The sequence below is a fragment of the Elgaria multicarinata genome, chromosome 3 (genome assembly GCF_023053635.1).
Source record: "Elgaria multicarinata webbii isolate HBS135686 ecotype San Diego chromosome 3, rElgMul1.1.pri, whole genome shotgun sequence".
Lineage (NCBI taxonomy): Eukaryota > Metazoa > Chordata > Lepidosauria > Squamata > Anguidae > Elgaria > Elgaria multicarinata.
The window spans coordinates 169,505,093-169,525,147 of NC_086173.1; the positions used below are offsets into that span (position 1 = coordinate 169,505,093).

Here is a 20,055-nt window from a genome sequence, read left to right on the forward strand (position 1 = left end):
CAGGGACTTCTGCTACCTGGACGCTGATGGGCCCCGAGAGTTTTGCAGCCGACTCCACCACCTTTGCCATCAGTGGCTGAAGCCAGAAAGGAACACGAAAGCTCAGATGCTGGACTTGGTGGTCCTGGAGCAGTTCCTGGCTGTCCTGCCGCCGGAAATGGAGAGCTGGGTCAGAGAATGTGGAGCAGAGACCAGTTCCCAGGCGGTGGCCCTGGCAGAAGGCTTCCTCCTGAGTCAGGCAGAGGACAAAGAACAGGTGAGAGCTGTAGTGGAATCGCTCCATTTGACTCAGCGAGAGAAGGGGGCCTGACTCAGCCAGCCCAGATTCCCGCCCCTTCACTGCTGCTTGTTAACCCTTTGTAGTCGAGGTCCTCAAGGAAGCATGCCACACTCCAGAAATAGGGACCAAACACTTCTATTCTTTACACTACACACTCCCATAAGGGTCCACTCATTATGGTAAAGTAGGAGGTTTGGGGGGAAAACACGGACAAAGGAATGACACACTTCCTTTGTCCGTGTTATCCTCCCCCTTTACACGCTCAAGCCTAATAGAATTCGCACTCACTCCTCACTTTTACCACCCACCAGCTGTAACTCCGGCAAGGTCCCTTGCCCAATTGTACCTAAACTAAAACAAAACAAACATTTAATTCTGCGACTCAACCCCTTTGTTGCTTACTCCGACTTGACTTTACGTCACTCGAATTAGGACTCCTTCCCTCAGCGGCTGCGTGGGGCCTCCGCCATCCAGCCAGTCTGGCCTGGATGCTCTGATTCACCACACACACGCTGGACTCCTAACGCTCACAGGAAAAGAGACCAGACCCTTAGGTGCCTAAGCCTTTTATCCCTCTCTGGGACCCCCTTGTCACCAGACCCACCCTGACCAATAGAAACCCCATAGCAACCCACACCTCTACCGAAGGGATGGGGGATTACTCCCAAACGTTGCACAGCTGCAACTTGTTACTCTCCCTGGTACCAGCCCAGGGAGGCATCAGACGCCAGGAACTTCTCGCCCAGCGCGGCCTTGGCATTTCCCTTGCTACTCCCTTTTCAGACATAAAGAAACCCCTCTCCCTCTCACTGGGATGAAGCAAAAGATGTTCTCTTAAAGGGACCATCGGCTCAGCCCATGAGAAGAGCATTTCATCCTGGTAACTAACTAGGACTGTGTTCTTAATGCTTTTTTTGCATTCCTGTAAGGAAGGGTTGCCCCAATTTCCAATGACTCATGCCCCCACACCCCAAGAACGGTTGTTCCTAATTTGTAGAGGAGGCCCTCTTCGGAGGGAAGTTGAATCAACAATGCATAGTTAAAATACGCAATTCCCTACCCGAGTATGTAGTGAAGGCCACCAATTGGGACGGTTCAAAATGGGGGCTAGACAAATTCCTGGACAAAAAGGCTAAGAATGGCTACTGGTCTGGATGGCTAGATCCTGTGAATGGGTTTGTGAAGTTCTAGGAAGGAGGGGATCCTTCTTCAACCGGAGGCAGAGTCCTCCTGCTGTGTTCTCAGCGGAAGGTGCTGGATATCAGGGAATGCCTGGGAGGTTCTGTCTTTCCTCCTGGTTGGTTTTCAGAGGTTGTTCAAGCATAAGACAGGGCTGAACTCTTAGCCCCAGAGAACACATCCCTAGACAAAGAAATGAATTAATACGTTCTGTGGCTTGGACTATAGATCATCTTTAGAATGCAAACTGATTGGGAAATGCTGCCCTTGGCCTTGACATGACCCATTTCTCTCCTTCCCTCTTTGGGATCCTCCTTCTTGTTCCAGGGGAAGTTGGCCAAGGTGACCACAGATTTCCCTGAGGCAGAGGAGGCTCCGCTGGACAGCGGGATCTTGGAAGAGGGTGACGGAGGACCCTCCTCACTGGGTGAGGATTAACATATTTCCCCATGGTCTCCATCCCGCAATTACGTCTGAGGGGCATGAGCTGCTTTAATGTTCTCCTCGAGCCTGATTTTGCGGGGTGGGGGAAGACTCTTTTTCTCTAGACAGTCAAACAGGAAATATTGTTTAGTAATGTGGACAAAGATTGATTCCTGTAAAACAACGGAAATGTTTAAGAACGACAACTTTCCTTCTTTGCCTTCCTCACAGGGAAAGGAAAGATCCACAGAGAGAGTGAACAGATCCTGGGGGATCCGTCTAGGCCTCCTTCGCTTTGTGGTACAGTGGAAGCGGTTTCTGTGCAGCCAGGGCAGGTAGGGGAGTCCTAGGGGCCTCTGTTTCTTGGAAGAACCTGCCCCTTTAGCTTTTGCTCTGCTCTAAGATGGCTGCTGGGAAGGCCTTGAATCATAGAATAGCAGAGTTGGAAGGGGCCTACAAGGCCATCGAGTCCAACCCCCTGCTCAATGCAGGAATCCACCCTAAAGCATCCCTGACAGATGGTTCTCCTGCTGCCTCTTGAATGCCTCTAGTGTGGGAGAGCCCACAACCTCCCTAGGTAACTTTCCATTGTTGTACTGCTCACGTATGTCCCTCATGAAGCTCTGGCATTCAGAAGGAGGACCTCACCATCTTGCCTTCATGGATTGCTACATAATGCTTAAAGAGAGCATCATTTCTTTTTCTGCTTTCAGGGTCCGGTGACCTTTGAGGAGGTGGCCGTGCATTTCTCGGAGGAGGAGTGGGCTCTGCTGGATCCAGTCCAGAGGACTCTGCACATGGAAGTCATGGAGGAGAATCGTGGGATCCTGGCCTCTCTGGGTAAGGAATAGGACCCCTCTGCGTAAGGCTCCCTCTTTGCCTTCTTGACAGGTCCTAGAAGGTGGAATTTTAGCTCTTCTTTCTTTGTGTCAGTGCACAATACAAATGTCATTGAGGACAACGGTGCCTGGGCCTTGATACTGGAATACTCTAGTCCAGAGAAAGGTCTCCAAGTGATGCAAGCAAAAGTGTAGGTAAAACACTCACATCCTCTCCAACCCTTACCTGTTGGTCTTCTTACAGCCTCTCTGAGATGAGGATGCTTCTTTTGACTTTGGAAACAGCAGGATGTGCCCCCAGTTGGGGCTTCCCATCTCTGAGGAGTGGCCAAGACCTCTGCTATTGGCATCTGATCTGCAACTGCCTTATTAATATGAATTCAGAGCAAGGTTTAAAAGCAGTGAATATTGTCCAGTAGCAGACTGATTCCTCTTGTTCCAAACAGCATCCTTCCACCTTTATTTTATCATCTTTTCCAAAAAGCATCATCCGTGTCTTCTGACTGGCTGGGTGGTCTGGACAGTGCTGCCACAACTGTAATATTCTGGTTTCTCCCTCCATCTTTACCCACTTGCTTTCTACAGGGCTTCCTTTCTCGGAATTTCCCTACAGGTGAAGACCTTCCTTACCTATAACAATACTCACCCTCCTTTCCTGTTGGGCCTCTTCCCTTTGAACAAGGCCTCCCTTTCAATGGCTGTATTCCAGTCATGAGTCTTATCCCAACCGGTCTCAGTGATGCATATCAGATTCTACCTACCACCGTATATTTGGATTTCTTGTCCATTCTATTTCCTCCCATGATACTTTGTTGCCATGACTACATCTGGGTAACGTTACAGATATTATCATAATGTTCTCCGTGGAGGAAGCACCAGAGAGCAGAATTCGGCATATTCAGAATCTTGCTCTGGACAGTTTGCTTTCCATTTTGAGATACCACTAGACAGCAGGACAAATTTCCTTTTGAAATCTCAGTCTGTTAAAAACAACAGTACAACCCCTTGAGATGGTCTAGGAGGAAACCATGATGGAGGGGCTTCCAAAGCAACTGAGACATTGAATAAAAAACATGAGGGTCCAATTCCCCCTGTCCAGTTCCAAGTTAAATAATCAGCTAGGACAAAATGGCAGATTTTGTGCATTTTGTCTTTTATGTTCATTTTTTGTTTGAGGTCCTTTCTAGGAGTTATTCTATATAAATGAAAGTGCTGAATGCCACTCTAGGTCTCTTTTTATTATTATTAGGGGGGACACTTGGCTCAGCAATACTACAAACGAGAAAGATCTTGGAATTGTTGTAGATTGCAAGCTGAATATGAGCCAACAGTGCGATATGGCTGCGAGAAAGGCAAATGCTATTTTGGGCTGCATTAATAGAAGTATAGCTTCCAAATCACGTGAGGTACTGGTTCCTCTCTATTCAGCCCTGGTTAGGCCTCATGTAGAGTATTGCGTCCAGTTCTGGGCTCCACAATTCAAGAAGGACACAGACAAGCTGCCGCGTATTCAGAGGAGGGCAACCAGGATGATCAGGGGTCTGGAAACAAAGGCCTATGAAGAGAGACTGAAAGAACTGGGCATGTTTAGCCTGGAGAAGAGAGGATTGAGGGGAGACATTATAACACTCTTCAAATACTTAAAAGGTTGTCACACAGAGGAGGGCCAGGATCTCCTCTCGATCCTCCCAGTAAAATGAAAATAAAAACAGAATAAAACAGTTAAAACAAAATTTAAAAGAAGCAAAAACAGAAATCCAAGGCTGCATGTTAAAGAAAGGCTTCTTGGAATAAAGATGTTTTCAGGAGGTATTTATTCAATGATTAAATATCATTAATATTTATTATATTTGGAAGGATCTTCCTCTCCAACCAATTTTTTTTTTATCAATTTGGTTTGTTCCCTGATTTCAGGAAGAATTATTCTTATTATTTCTTGCAGGTGATTGCAGGGACAGCAAGGAGAATGGAACGGAAATTCAAGAGACGTGGGGAATCAAATCTCTTTTTTTGGAAGGGTTAGAATTCTGTGACATTCCATTGATAGAAGAACGATTTCACATGGAAGAAAAAAGATTTCAGTTCTTGGAGGGTGAGAAGCAATTCAGTTGCAACTCAAAAGTTAAGCGACATCAAAGAATTCATACAGGGGAGAAGCCCTATGAATGCCTGGAGTGCGGAAAGAGTTTCAGTCAGAGCAGCAAGCTTAATATACATCAAAGCACTCACACAGGGGAGAAGCCCTATGAATGCCTGGAGTGTGGGAAGAGCTTCAGTCAGAGCAGCAACCTTAATCAACATCAAAGCGTTCACACAGGTGAGAAGCCCTATCGATGCCTGGAGTGTGGAAAGAGGTTCAGTCAGCGCAGCAACCTTAATAAACATCAAAGAATTCACACAGGGGAGAAGCCCTATGAATGCCTGGAGTGCGGAAAAAGATTCAGTCAGAGCGACATCCTTAATCAACATCAAAGAATTCACACAGGGGAGAAGCCCTATGAATGCCTGGAGTGTGGAAGGACCTTCAGTAAGAGCAGCCACCTTAATCAACATCAAAGAGTTCACATAGGTGAGAAGCCCTATCGATGCCTGGAGTGTGGAAAGAGGTTCAGTAAGAGTGGTCAACTTAAGCTGCATCGAATAATTCACACGGGCGAGATGCCCTACAAATGCCTGGAGTGCGGAAAGAGCTTCAGTCAGAGCAACACCCTTAATTACCATCAAAGAATTCACACAGGTGAGAAGCCCTATCGATGCCTGGAGTGCGGAAAGAGCTTCAGTAAGAGCAGCCACCTTAATCGGCATCAAAGAATTCACACAGGCGAGAAGCCCTATGAATGCCTGGAGTGTGGAAAGAGATTCAGTCAGAGCAGCCACCTTAATGAACATCAAAGAATTCACACAGGCGAGAAGCCTTATGAATGCCTGGAGTGTGGAAAGACCTTCAGTCAGAGTAGCCAACTTAATCAACATCAAAGAATTCACACAGGCGAGAAGCCCTATGAATGCCTGGAGTGCGGAAAAAGATTCAGTCAGGGCAGCAAACTTAATCAACATCAAAGAATTCACACAGGGGAGAAGCCCTATGAATGCCTGGAGTGTGGAAAGACCTTCAGTAAGAGCAGCCACCTTAATCGACATCAAAGAATTCACACGGGCGAGAAGCCCTATGAATGCCTGGAGTGCGGAGAGAGATTCAGTCAGAGCAGCAAACTTAATCAACATCAAAGAAATCATACAGGGGAGAAGCCCTATGAATGCCTAGAGTGCGGAAAGAGATTCAGTCAGAGCAGCAACCTTAATCAACATCAAAGAAATCATACAGGGGAGAAGCCCTATGAATGCCCGGAGTGTGGAAAGAGATTCAGTCAGAGCAGCAAACTTAATCAACATCAAAGAAATCACACAGGGGAGAAGCCCTATGAATGCCCGGAGTGCGGAAAGAGCTTCAGTCAGAGCAGCAACCTTAATCAACATCAAAGAATTCACACAGGGGAGAAGCCCTATAAATGCCTAGAGTGCGGAAAAAGCTTTGCTCGCAGCGCAGCCCTAAAGAGACATCAAAGAATTCACACAAAGGAGAAGCCATAAAACTGCTCAGAGTCTGGAATGCAATTCAGTCACTGATTGCAGTATCCCTCTCAAACGATCCAAGCGCTGTGAATGATTTGAATTTGGAAAGCGTTTCAGTTTCACCATGAACCTTAGTAACCAACACAGCATCCACACAGGTGAGAAACCCTATCAGTGCTCAGTTTGTGGAAAGAGTTTCAATCACAGTGTGAATCTTAAAGCACGTCAAAATATCCACACAAGCCTGAAGCCCTAGAAAGCGCAAAGAGCTTTCCTTACAGGACACATCTGGAATCGCATCCTGCAATTCCCACAGGGGAAAAGCCCTACAAGGCCTCAGGGGGTGTAAAGCGATGCTCAGGTTGTCATTTTCTTCAGCAAGCAAGGGCCACGACTCAAAAGCCCCTGGGAAGTGGAAGGTGCAACAGTTAGGCCTAATGGAGTCTTCAGGAGCCATTCAAAGGATGTTGGTTCCAAAACATTTATTTCTATTTCACCCATCACTAAAAGCCCACTACAATTTTAGCAGAAACAAATAAATTTATTTATTTTAGGTACTAAAGCTCCTTGATTACATCAATTACTCTTACATAAGCAATAGGAGAAAGGTGGTTAGGGAATTCCCAATGTTGGCATGATATTCTGAGACCAACCAACTCCAACGTAGAATTCCCTTGATGGAAGACGATATGTTTGTAAACAAGTGGGTTCACATGGAAGGGATAAAGTCTGAGTGCGTTTTCCTGCAAGTGTTTAGACGAAGTTTCAGGGACTGTGGTTGGTGAGACGGTCATTCTCTGGGATGAGCCCTAACCACAAGCTGTGCGGTGACTCTTCACGCCCTGCTGTAGAAGGTCTGACTGGGATTAGAAAGTGACCAGGGCTTAGCAAACTGCATTGCACACAACATCTGAAACCTGAAGTCTTAACTAAAAAGCCTTAACCAGCAGGGTTTTATGTGTCTTGTGAACAGGCCCAATAAATGTCTTATCGTTTCGGATGCATGATTGTGGTCCTCATTGAATTGTAGTATCTGAAACAGTCATAAGTGACCCACTCTGGACGGTGTGGGAAACAGACCTTGGAATCCACACAGAGAAAGAAATTTGGAGTGCTTTGCAGAATAACTTTCCATTTAAAACAATCTCAGTTTAAAATTGGGAAGTAATGGTAAAACTGACCCACAGATGGTAACTCACAAAGAGTGTTGGTAAGGAACCATCATGCATTTACTGCTTTTTAATTATAGGTTTTAACTTGATTAATGGTTTAATTTGTTTTTAGCTGTGTATATTGTTTTATATTGTTGGCAGGGAACCTTCATCCATTTGAAAGGAAAGGAACCTCTCGTGCAAGCACTGAGTCATTGCTGACTCTTGGAGGGATGCCAGCTTTCGCTGACGTTTTCTTGGCCGGCCTTATAGCGGGGTGGTTTGCCGTTGCCTTCCCCGGCCGTTATTACCTTTCCCCCAGCTAACTGGGTACTCATTTTACCGACCTCGGGAGGATGGAAGGCTGAGTGAACCCAAGCCGGCTGCCTGAAACCAGCTTCCGCTGGGATCGAACTCAGGCCGTGCGGAGAGTTTCAGCTGCAGAAACTGCTGTTTTACCACTCTGCGCCACACGAGGCTCTTCATCCATTTACTGCTTTTAAATTATAGGTTTTAACTTGATTAAGATTTTAATTTGTTTTTAGCTGTGTATATTTATTGTTTTATGTTGTAGGATTTTATCTGTATGCTGCCCTGAGATCACAGTGATGTAGGGTGGGATACAAATGTTATAAATAAATAAATAAACTTGTGGTGGGCATGCCCTAAGGTAAATCGATTTAGAAAATCAGTGTTTTAAGAGATTAGACTTGTTAAATTTATTTATTCCATTTGTATACCACTGCATAGCTCTCTGGGCGCTTCACATAAGATAGTAAAATACTGGAAGAATGGGAAAAGCCTTCATATTGAAAGGTGCTATCTGAGAGTAGTGTTGGAGAATAGGCGGCTATTAGAGTTGGAGGGGCATGATATAAGATTTGGGTGGCATGGATACTTGTGTATGAGAAAGCGAAGGTCAGTGTAGATTTTAATAATCACTTTGTTAGATGTACTATTCTGAATGTATGGCAGAAATATAAATCATGACTATACCAGAAGATCCCAATGTGGGTATCGACACAAGAGGCCTTTTTCAGAAGAGAACTATCGAGTGGACATAAGTGGTTAAAGTATAGAGATGTCTTGGAGACATTCCAAGGAGAGTGTAAATTAAAAACGAGAGAAGAATTGTTAAAAGAGGAACATATGTGCCAATGGTTTTCATATCTACAGATCCAGGACGAATATCTTATTGGTCAAGTGTATAAATTATTAAAGTTGGAGTTTTTGTTGTTTATTCGTTCAGTCGTTTCCGACTCTTCGTGACTTCATGTACCAGCCCAGGCCAAAGCTTTCTGTCGGCTGTCGCTCCCCCAAGGTCAAGTCTGTCACCTCCAGAGGGAGAAAGAACAAAGGAAGGATTGTATGGTTAGATGAGGAAATAATGTGGTTTATAAGATTCCAATTGAACTATGGAAAAATATGTGGACAAAAGTTTTAAAGTATACATTAAGTGTCAGATTAAAGGAAATTTTTTATAAGATGATGTATAGATGGTATATGTCTCCTTCAAAGTTAGCAAAAATGTACAGTGGCTGCCTGGGGGACTGTTGGAAATGTGAAGAACAAGAAAGTATGTTTTATCACATGTGGTGGTCTTGTAAAAAAGCAAAAGCGTACTGGGTTAAAATACATGGATTAATGCAAAAGATTTTAAAGACAAATATAGAAATGAAACCAGAAATGTTTTTGCTTGGACTTATGGACGATCAATTAAAAGCAAAAGGACTGTTAGTTCAACACATGGTGGCAGCGGCAAGACTGCTATATGCCCAATATTGGAAGAAAATGCAAGTACCAACAACGGAAGAATGGCTACTTAAGGTGTTGGAATTGGCGGAGGTGGCGAAATGAACAGCGTGAGTAAATGAAAGAACAGTAGACTCCTACGTAATGGACTGGAAACCTTTTATTGAATATATACAAGAGCTGCAAAAGGATGACTTATTTATTTGTGGGTTTTATATGTAATTTTTGGTTATATAAAATTTGCAATTTTGCCTATGATATATATATACTAGCTTGTGGTGATGAAATTCGTTTCTGGTAAATTGGAGATAATTGATGTCTGCCGTCCAGCTTGATGATCGCTTCAAATGATTTATAGCCTTCTGTAACTGTGTTTATTATAGTAGACGTCTGTGTTGTGTTGCAAAATGTATGGTGTGTATTGTGTTGTTTTCCCCCTTTGCCTTATGTCTCTGTTTTTTGTCCTTGTTTTGTGGCAAATGAATAAAAAGTATAGATTAAAAATAAGGAAGGTGCTATCTGAGAGCGTAGCTGAGCGGACTTCTTAAGTAATTGACGCAAAATGTAAGGATGGCATAAGAACAAAGACAAGTTTGAAGGGGTACAGATGAAATGTATTGAATTTTCAAATAATGGGCCTGTTCAGACAACACGCTGAGCCATGGTTAGGTTAACCCTTTTGCAGCAAATCTTAGTCAGCGTGTTTAAACCGTGGTTATTCAGCCCACGTGATGAGGAATGGGTCACACGGCCTCCTAAGTCAGGATTCACACAGGACGCTATGCCGTAATTTTTAGCTCAAAGTGCTTAACCGCAGGGGCTTAGCGTGTCATCTAAACATGGTCACGGTAGACCCTGGGTGCAGGCCTGCGTCGGCATCTACCGGGCTCTGGAGTGCTTAGCTCTAAGGAAACGACGCTGCCTTCCAACATGTCTGAAATGATATTTGGGGTGTCAATTGGCGAGCGAGGAATTAGGATTGCAAGCAATAATTTAGGCGTATTAAAGTAGTAAATGACCAATTAATATTTTAAGACCGAGCAGAAATTGAAATGTTAATAAATTTAGATATTGTTTGATCTATGTAGCCAAAAAAGAAAAAAACGTGGAGAGCGTTTCAGTTGTATGAGCCTTAAAAAATATCACATAATGCACAATGGCGAGAAGCCCTATTATTATTATTATTTATTTATATAGCACCATCAGTGTACATGGTGCTGTACAGATAACACAGTAAATAGCAAGACCCTGCCGCATAGGCTTACAATCTAATAAGTTGTAGTAAACAATAAAGAGGGAAGGAGAATGCAAACAGGCACAGGGAAGTGTAAAGAGCTTCGGCTATTGGGCGGTATAAAAATGTAATAAATAAATAAATAAACAGGCACCGGGTAGGGTGAAGCTAACAGTATAGAGTCAGAACAAACTCAATATTTGAAGGCTATAGGGAAAAGAAAAGTTTTTAGCTGAGTTTTAAAAGCAGTGATTGAGTTTGTAGTTCTCAAGTGTTCTGGAAGAGCGTTCCAGGCGTAAGGGGCAGCAGAAGAAAAAGGACGAAGCCGAGTAAGGGAAGTGGAGGTCCTTGGGCAGGCGAGAAGCATGGCATCAGAGGAGCGGAGAGCACGAGCGGGGCGATAGTTTGAGATGAGAGAGGAGAGATAGGCAGGAGCTAGACCGTGAAGAGCTTTGAAGGTCAGCAGGAGAAGTTTATATTGGATTCTGGAGTGAATTGGAAGCCAATGGAGAGATTTCAGAAGTGGAGTGACATGGTCAGAGCGGCGGGCCAAGAAGATGATCTTAGCGGCAGAGTGGTGGACAGAGACCAGCGGACTGATGTGAGATGAAGGAAGGCCAGAGAGAAGAAGGTTGCAGTAGTCCAACCGAGAGATAACCAGTGCGTGAACGAGAGTCTTGGCAGAAGAGACAGACAAAAATGGTCGAATCCTGGCAACTCAATCACAGCTTTTAAAACTCAGCTAAAAACTTTTCTTTTCCCTATAGCTTTTAAATGTTGAGTTTGTTCTGACTCTATACTGTTAGCTTCACCCTCCCGGTGCCTGTTTACACTTCCCTGTGCCTGTTTGCATTCTCTTTCCCTCCTTATTGTTTACTACAACCTTATTAGATTGTAAGCCTATGTGGCAGGGTCTTGCTATTTACTGTGTAATCTGTACAGCACCATGTACATTGATGGCGCTATATAAATAAATTATAATAATAATAATATGCGGCTTTAAAATAGGACTTTACAGTGTGTGTGAGAGTTTTAAAAAGCACACCAATAAAATGACCTCAGCCACCTTTAATTTCAAAATGAAATTGGACTGGAACTTGAAATTGAACACCCTCTCTCACAGATGTTTATAGTTTATGAGTTTATAGTTTGTGTCTTTTGAATAGAGTCCAGGGGATCCTCTGACTTAAATTCCCCCGAACTCCATGAATTTGCTCTCTTAGTTTTTACTAGGGCTGTGCACCACTCCGCTTCGGATCCCGGGGTCCGAAGCGGAGCGGGCTGATCTGCACCTCTGAAGCCCAGTTCTGGAGCGGATCAGGGGAGGTTTGGATCGGGTTCTGAAATGGTTCTGGTAGGGGGTGCACAGCACTACTTTTTACAGAGCTGCACCTCTGCTGGAGCTTATGATACTTAGGACTGAGTATTCAATAAATGTTCACGTTTTGAAAAGAAATAATTCCCCAGGAGTACACCCTGATGAAATGTGCTGCACACACCTATGCTCCTCCCTCAATCTAATCCTCCAAAATAATAAACCACTTTGCCCCTTCCTCAAACTACCTGACAGTTCTAAAAAAAAAACCCAACCCATCTCTTACCGCCCTTCAATATATCCACACACACACAGAGCTACCTCCTCCGATTCCTGGCTTTCTACTAATCCAGCCTTTCCAACTACCAGCCAATCAGCACTTACTACTATCAAATCCTGGTCCCTGCAGCATAAACACCGTGAGTACCTTTAGAATAATTTCAAGTCCTCTAAAGCGATAGACATTCCTAAACCATTTCAAATACACTACATAATTAGCCACAATGCAGCAAGACCTCACGCCCCACTATTTGCTCCGCACCATGGGACAATTGACCATTTCTTTCTACTGGCCCCGTTCAGACAACACGCTTAACCACGCTGCTTAACCTCAAAATGGTTAATGGAATCCATTCTGTTAACCACTTTGTGGTTAAACATTGTGGTTTAGTGTGTTGTCTGAACAGGGCCAATCTCTGCTTTCCGTTCTTCAACCAGTTACTGACCCATAAGAGGACCTCCTCAACACTTTTGTCAATGCTGCAACAGTCTTTTCGCATTAAGAAAGCTATAACGACCGGTGTCTTCTGGCAGGGCCTATCCAATGGAATTTTAGTACGCTTTTAGGATGTTCTTAGGAAGTTTTAACAATGTATACTATTTTTTAATCGGTATTTTATGTATTTTATACTTAGTGTTGTTCCCCGCCTCGACCCAAACGGAGAGGCGGGTAAGAAATATTATTATTCTTCCTCTTATTCCATGACTGCTAAGTTTGCTGTATCAGGTGTGAGGAGTCAGGGCCATGTTGCACCCAGCTCCAGGGAAAGAGTGGAGGTAATGGTGAGCCAAAATCCATCCTCCGCTTTCCTGAAAGTTTCCTTCCCCATGAAAGAGGCTTCCATTTTTCTGCCTCATTCCCCCGACAGTTTATGATTCATTAAACAAAAACGGGATGGTGTAAAAGCCAGAATGGAATGGAACAGGCGGGAACGACCCCTTTATATTTGGGTCCCACCTGTAGCCTCTTTTCCCTTGCAGAGCAGCAGATGGGTGCAAGATGCAAGGGGGTCCCAGGGGGTGGAAAGAGCCCCCAGGGCAGCCAAGGGCAGGGGGTGAGTGGGAAGAGAGAGACCCTCCTGCCCCCAGGGGATTGACCCACTTGGGGCCCCTCCAGGAGACCCCCGCCTTGCACCTCCTTCCAGCCCCATCATTAGGGGATCCTGGAAGGGAAGGCCGGAGAAAGGGGGGCGTCTGGGAGGGACAGGAGCGGAAAGGTCCTTGGTGGAGGGAGAAACAGGTCTGATGCTGAACCAGGGTTTCTCTCTCCATCTGTTCCATGGCTTCCTTCCAAGCCCTCTCTGTTCTCAGCATTTGAACCCAAAATCGATGGAAGCTAACAGTGATTTCCACCCACTCTGAGGATGTAACCAGCGGGCTCACGTTATAAGGAAAAGCGCACCTGGTTGATTTCAAAGGCATTGAGACTGAAGGAGACAATAGGGACCCTGGTGCTCCTTAGCTAGATTTAAAAGAGGGAGAGGAAACAAAATATGCACATGGCACCAGAACAGCCTTTGGCCCACAGGTGGGATGTTCCTCCCCCCCTCCCCCGGACCTTTCCGCTTCTGTCCCTGCCAGACACACCCCCTTCTCCCCCCACTTCCTCTAGCCAGGATTTGTCTTTGAGTTTCCTGCAAGTGTTAATTCAGTCGAGGTCTTCTCACACCCTGCAAACATCAGAGAACGTCTGGAGAAAAGGGAGACATCCGCTCCCCCAGCCCTCCCTTCCAGGATCTCCTAATAAAGTGGCTAAAGCAATGCTTGGATACAATCCAAAAAATGATAGAATGATCTCAATTCGAATTCAGGGTAAGCCATTTAACATCACAGTGATCCAAATATATGCCCCAACCACAGATGCTGAAGAAGCAGAAGTAGATCAGTTCTATGAGGATCTGCAGCACCTACTGGATAATACACCAAAAAGAGATGTTATCTTCGTTACAGGAGACTGGAATGCTAAGGTGGGCAGTCAAATGACATCTGGAATTACAGGTAAGCATGGTCTAGGAGAACAAAATGAAGCGGGACATAGGCTGATAGAATTCTGCCAGGACAACTCACTGTGCATAACTAACACTCTCTTCCAACAACCTAAAAGACGGCTTTATACATCGACTTCACCAGATGGCCGACACCGAAATCAGATTGACTACATCCTTTGCAGCCAAAGGTGGCGGACATCTATACAGATGGTAAAAACAAGACCTGGAGCTGACTGTAGTTCATTATTATTATTATTATTATTATTATTATTTATTTATTTATATAGCACCATCAATGTACATGGTGCTGTACAGAGTAAAACGGTAAATAGCAAGACCCTGCCGCATAGGCTTACAATCTAATAAAATCATAGTAAAACAATAAGGAAGGGAAGAGAATGCAAACAGGTACAGGGTAGGGTAAGGAGGCACAGGGTAGGGTAAAACTAACAGTAGAAAGTAACAGTAGAAGTCTGCACAACATCAAGTGTTAAAAGCTTTAGGAAAAAGAAAAGTTTTTAGTTGAGCTTTAAAAGCTGCGGTTGAACTTGTAGTTCTCAAATGTTCTGGAAGAGCATTCCAGGCGTAAGGGGCAGCAGACGAAAATGGACGAAGCCGAGCAAGGGAAGTAGAGAAGCAAGGGAAGTAGAGTTCAGATCACGAACTTCTTATTGCACAATTTAGAATCAAACTAAAGAGAATAGGGAAGACCCACAGATCAGTTAGATATGAGCTCACTAATATTCCTAATGAATATGCAGTGGAAGTGAAGAATAGATTTAAGGGACTAGATTTAGTAGACAGGGTCCCGGAAGAACTATGGACAGAAGTTTGCAACATTGTCCAAGAGGTGGCAACAAAAAACGTCCCAAAGAAAAAGAAAACCAAGAAGGCAAGATGGCTGTCGGCTGAGACACTGGTAGTAGCCCAAGAAAGAAGGAAAGCAAAAGGCAACAGTGATAGGGGGAGATATGCCCAATTAAATACAAAATTCCAGAGGTTAGCCAGAAGAGATAAGGAATTATTTTTAAACAAGCAATGCGCGGAAGTGGAAGAAGACAATAGAATAGGAAGGACAAGAGACCTCTTCCAGAAAATTAGAAACATCGGAGGTAAATTCCAGGCAAAAATGGGTATGATCAAAAACAAAGATGGCAAGGACCTAACAGAAACAGAAGAGATCAAGAAAAGGTGGCAAGAATATACGGAAGATCTGTATAAGAAGGATAATAATATCGGGGATAGCTCAGACGGTGTGGTCAGTGAGTTAGAGCCAGACATCCTGAAGAGTGAGGTTGAATGGGCCTTAAGAAGCATTGCTAATAACAAGGCAGCAGGAGATGACGGTATCCCAGCTGAACTGTTTAAAATATTGCAAGATGATGCTGTCAAGGTGATGCATGCCATATGCCAGCAAATTTGGAAAACACAAGTATGGCCATCAGACTGGAAAAAATCAACTTATACCCCATATCGAAAAAGGGAAACAGTAAAGAATATTCAAACAATCGGACAGTGGCACTTATTTCACATGCCAGAAAGGTAATGCTCAAGATCCTGCAAGGTAGACTCCAGCAATTCATGGAGCGAGAATTGTCGGATGTACAAGCTGGGCTTAGAAAAGGCAGAGGAACTAGAGACCAAATTGCTAATATCCGCTGGATAATGGAGAAAGCCAGGGAGTTCCAGAAAAACATCTATTTCTGTTTTATTGACTATTTTAAAGCCTTTGACTGTGTGGATCATAACAAACTGTGGCAAGTTCTTGGTGGTATGGGGATACCAAGTCATCTTGTTTGCCTCCTGAGGAATCTGTATAACGAACAAGTAGCAACGGTAAGAACGGACCACAGAACAACGGACTGGTTTAAGATTGGGAAAGGAGTACGGCAGGGTTGTATACTCTCACCTTATCTATTCAACTTGTATGCAGAACACATCATGCGACGTGCTGGGCTTGACGAATCCAAGGCTGGAGTTAAAATTGCAGGAAGAAACATTAACAATCTCAGATATGCAGATGACGCCACTTTGATGGCTGAAAGCGAGGAGGAGCTGAGGAGCCTTATGACAAAGGTGAAAGAAGAAAGTGCAAAAGCTGGGTTGCAGTTAAACCTCAAAAAAACCAAAATTATGGCAACCAGCTTGATTGATAACTGGCAAATAGAGGGAGAAAACGTGGAGGCAGTGACAGACTTCGTTTTTCTGGGCGCAAAGATTTCTGCAGACGCTGACTGCAGCCAGGAAATCAGAAGACGTTTACTTCTTGGGAGGAGAGCAATGACAAATCTTGATAAAATAGTTAAGAGCAGAGACACCACGCTGACAACAAAGGTCCGCATAGTTAAAGCAATGGTATTCCCCGTAGTTACTCGGCTTCGTCCTTTTTCTTCTGCTGCCCCTTACGCCTGGAACGCTCTTCCAGAACACTTGAGAACTACAAGTTCAACCGCAGCTTTTAAAACTCAGCTAAAAACTTTTCTTTTCCCTATAGCTTTTAAATATTGAGTTTGTTCTGACTCTATACTGTTAGCTTCACCCTACCCGGTGCCTGTTTACACTTCCCTGTGCCTGTTTGCATTCTCTTTCCCTCCTTATTGTTTACTACAACTTTATTAGATTGTAAGCCTATGCGGCAGGGTCTTGCTATTTACTGTGTAATCTGTACAGCACCATGTACATTAATGGTGCTATATAAATAAATTAATAATAATAATAATAATAATAATAATAATAATAATAATAATAATAAGGAAAGCTGAGCAAAGGAAGATAGATGCTTTTGAACTGGGGTGTTGGAGGAAAATTCTGAGAGTGCCTTGGACTGCAAGAAGATCAAACCAGTCCATACTCCAGGAAATAAAGCCAGACTGCTCACTTGAGGGAATGGTATTAAAGGCAAAACTGAAGTACTTTGGCCACATAATGAGAAGACAGGATACCCTGGAGAAGAGGCTGATGCTAGGGAAAGTGGAAGGCAAAAGGAAGAGGGGCCGACCAAGGGAAGATGGATGGATGATATTCTGGAGGTCACAGACTTGACCTTGGGGGAGCTAGGGGTGGCGACAGCCGACAGAAAGCTCTGGCGTGGGCTGGTCCATGAAGTCACGAAGAGTCAGAAACGACTGAACAAATAAACAACAACAGAGGCTCCGCTGGACAGCATTTGGAGAAATCTCTGCACATCTTTGGTGTTGCCTCCGTCAAAGGGTTAAAGAGAGCGAGTGAGCTGGGTCCTTGAGAGGCCCGTGAAGAGCCCAGGCTGATGGAATGCACTCACTTCCGCCCTCCCCCCACCTTGGGAAAGCAGCCTGGGAGGTTTGCATGGAGTTTGCATCCTCATCCTCTCTTCCCCTGCAGAGGAGCAGGTGGGTGCAAGATGCAAGGGGGTCCCAGGGGGTGGAAAGGGGGGTGGAAAGAGCAAAATGCAGGTGATTGCAAAATGCAAGGGGGTCCCAGGGGGTGGAAAGAGCAAAATGCAGTTGATTGCAAGATGCAAGGGGTCCCAGGAGGTGTAGGAGAAGAAAGGGGGTGGAAAGAGACCCCCCCCAGGGCTGGAGCAAAGAAGGGGAGGGAGCAAAGGGCAGGGGGTTGGAGGGTGGGAAGAGAGAGCCAGAGCCCCCCCTCGCCCCCCAAGATGACTGACCCACTTGGGGCCCCTCCTGGAGACCCCCTCCTTGCACCTCATCCCCGCCCCATCATTAGGGGATCCTAGAAGGGAGGGCTGGGCGAGGGGGCTGATTCTTCCTTTTCTTGAGACATTCCCTGATGTTTGCGGGATGTGAGAAGATCTCGACTGAATTAACACTTGCAGGAAATTCAAAGACAAAACCTGGCTAGAGAAAGTGGGGGGAGAAGGGGGGGTGTCTGGCAGGGACAGAAGCGGAAAGGTCCTGGGTGGGGGGAGGAACATCCCACCTGTGGGCCAAAGGCTGTTCTGGTGCCATGTGCACATTTTGTTTCCTCTCCCTGTTTTAAATCTAGCTAAGGAGCACCAGGGTCCCCATTGTCTCCTTCAGTCTCAATGCCTTCGAAATCAATCTCCTGCAATTTTACCTATAAAGTGATCCCACTGTTAGCGTCAAGTGCTGAGAACAGAGAGGGCTTAGAAGGGAAGCCATGGAATGGATGGGGAGAGAACTCTGGTTCATCAGCAGACCTGTTTATTCACTGTTTCTTGATCAAGTTTTAAAATAAACTTTCAATCATATTAAAATTTTTAAGAGCCTTAAGTCCGCTCTGGTTACACCCTCTCTCCCATTGGGGCAGAGTCAGAACCTCATTTTCAACCAGGAGTCTGATTTCTGTGGGATTGGGGTTGGAGAGATCCATCTGAGACAGGTACTGACTTTTAAGTTATTTAAGCTCTTTATTTTAATTCCTCAAGACAGAAACTAGAAGCAAAGCAAGGAGGCCTTTTGAATCCTGGTGGAAGCACAGATGGAGAACAGAGTGAAGATGGAAGCACAGAACTTTGCTGGCCCTGAGGCAGGAAACATCCTCTGCAGTGCAGAGCCCTGGGGAAGAAGAGTACAAGAGGATCAGCCTAGGAGCAACACCTGCTCATACACAGAGCGCCAGGGCTTCAGAGACTTGTGCTACAAGGAAGGTGGGGGACCCCGGGAGCTTTGCAGCCGACTTCACCACCTTTGCCACCAGTGGCTGAAGCCAGAAAGGCTCACGAAAGCTCAGATGCTGGATTTGGTGGTCCTAGAGCAGTTCCTGGCTGTCCTGCCCTTGGAGATGGAGAGCTGGGTCAGAGAATGTGGAGTGGAGACCAGTTCCCAGGCAGTGGCCCTGGCAGAAGGCTTCCTCCTGAGCCAGGCAGAGGACCAAGAGCAGGTGAGAGCATTTCATCCTGAGAACTGTGTTCCTCATACTTATCTCAGCTTGTTTTTGCATGTCCTCTAAGGAAGGGATGCCCCAATTTCTAATGTACCCCACACCCCAAGAAAGGGTGTTCCTAATTTGTAGAGCAGGTCCTCTTCAGAGGATAGTTATACTAAGAATGCATAGTTAAAATACGCAATTCCTTACCAGTGTATGTGGACGGTTCAAAATGGAGGTTAGACAAATTCCTGGACAAAAAGGCTATGAATGGCTACTTGTCTGGACGGCTACAGCCTATGAATGGGTTTGTGAAGTTCTGGGGAAGGAGGGGATCCTTCTTCAACCGGTGGCAGAGTGTGTTCACAGCGGAAGATGCTGGATATCAGGGAATGCCTGGGAGGTTCTGTCTTTCCTCCTGGTTGGTTTTCAGAGGTTGTTCAAGAGCTTTGCTTATGCCATGGTGGAACTCTTAGCTCCAGAGGACACATAAAGAAATGAATTAATACATTCCATGACTTGGAGTATAGATCATCTTTAGAATGATGACTAAAATTCAAACCAATTGGGAAATGCTGTCTTTGGTCTTGAACTGGCCCATTTCTCTCCTTCCCTCTCTGGGATCTTTCCTTCTGTTCCAGCTGCAGGGGAAGTTGGCCAAGGCGCCCACAGATTTCCCTGAGGCAGAGAAGGCTCCGCTGGACAGAGGGATCTTGGAAGAGGGTGACGGAGGACCCTCCTCACTGGGTAAGGATTCACATATTTCCCCATGGCCTCCCTCCCACAATTATGCCTGAGGTGCATGAGCTGCTTGAAAGTTCTCCTCAAGCCTGATTTTGCAGGAGAAGAGAGACTATTTTTCTCTATATAGTCAAAAAGGAAAAATTGTTTAGTAATGGGGACAAACATTGATAGCAGTAAAACAATGAAAACGGACATGCTTAAGAATGATAACTTACCTTCTCATCTTCTTTGCCTTCCTCACAGGGAGCAGAAAGACCCACAGAGAGAGTGAATGGACCCTGGGAGATCCTTCTAGGCCTCCTTCCCTTGGTGGTGGAGTGGAAGCGGTTTCTGCGCAGCTTGGGCAGGTAGGGGAGTCCTGGGGGCCTCTGTTTCCTGGAAGAACCTGCCCCTTTAGCCTTTGCTCTGCGCTAAGATGGCTGCTGGGAGGCCTAGAATCATAGAATAGCGGAGTTGGAAGGGGCCTACAAG

General features: G+C 45.2%; 4 protein-coding genes and 1 pseudogene across 3 annotated transcripts in view; 3 read left to right on the forward strand and 2 right to left on the reverse strand.

The window, feature by feature from the left end:
- LOC134396318 (zinc finger protein 345-like) overlaps nt 1-6,805 on the forward strand; it is a 334,491-nt gene extending 327,686 nt beyond the window's left edge. The window contains exons 4-5 of the mRNA XM_063122766.1: nt 2,596-2,722; nt 4,664-6,805. Coding sequence (XP_062978836.1) covers nt 2,596-2,722; nt 4,664-6,312 — 1,776 coding nt within the window. The 3' untranslated portion in view covers nt 6,313-6,805. The remainder of the gene's footprint in view (nt 1-2,595; nt 2,723-4,663) is intronic.
- The window catches only part of LOC134396268 (uncharacterized), an 853,762-nt gene that overhangs the window by 396,144 nt on the left and 437,563 nt on the right, over nt 1-20,055 (forward strand). The window contains 1 exon segment of the mRNA XM_063122688.1: nt 19,482-19,587. Within this exon segment, the coding sequence (XP_062978758.1) occupies nt 19,482-19,587 (106 nt within the window).
- LOC134396322 (zinc finger protein 420-like) overlaps nt 1-20,055 on the forward strand; it is a 412,724-nt gene that overhangs the window by 372,110 nt on the left and 20,559 nt on the right.
- LOC134396306 (zinc finger protein 420-like) overlaps nt 1-20,055 on the reverse strand; it is a 140,401-nt gene that overhangs the window by 72,412 nt on the left and 47,934 nt on the right. The window lies entirely within an intron of this gene.
- The window catches only part of LOC134396365 (zinc finger protein ZFP2-like), a 100,918-nt pseudogene that overhangs the window by 44,797 nt on the left and 36,066 nt on the right, over nt 1-20,055 (reverse strand).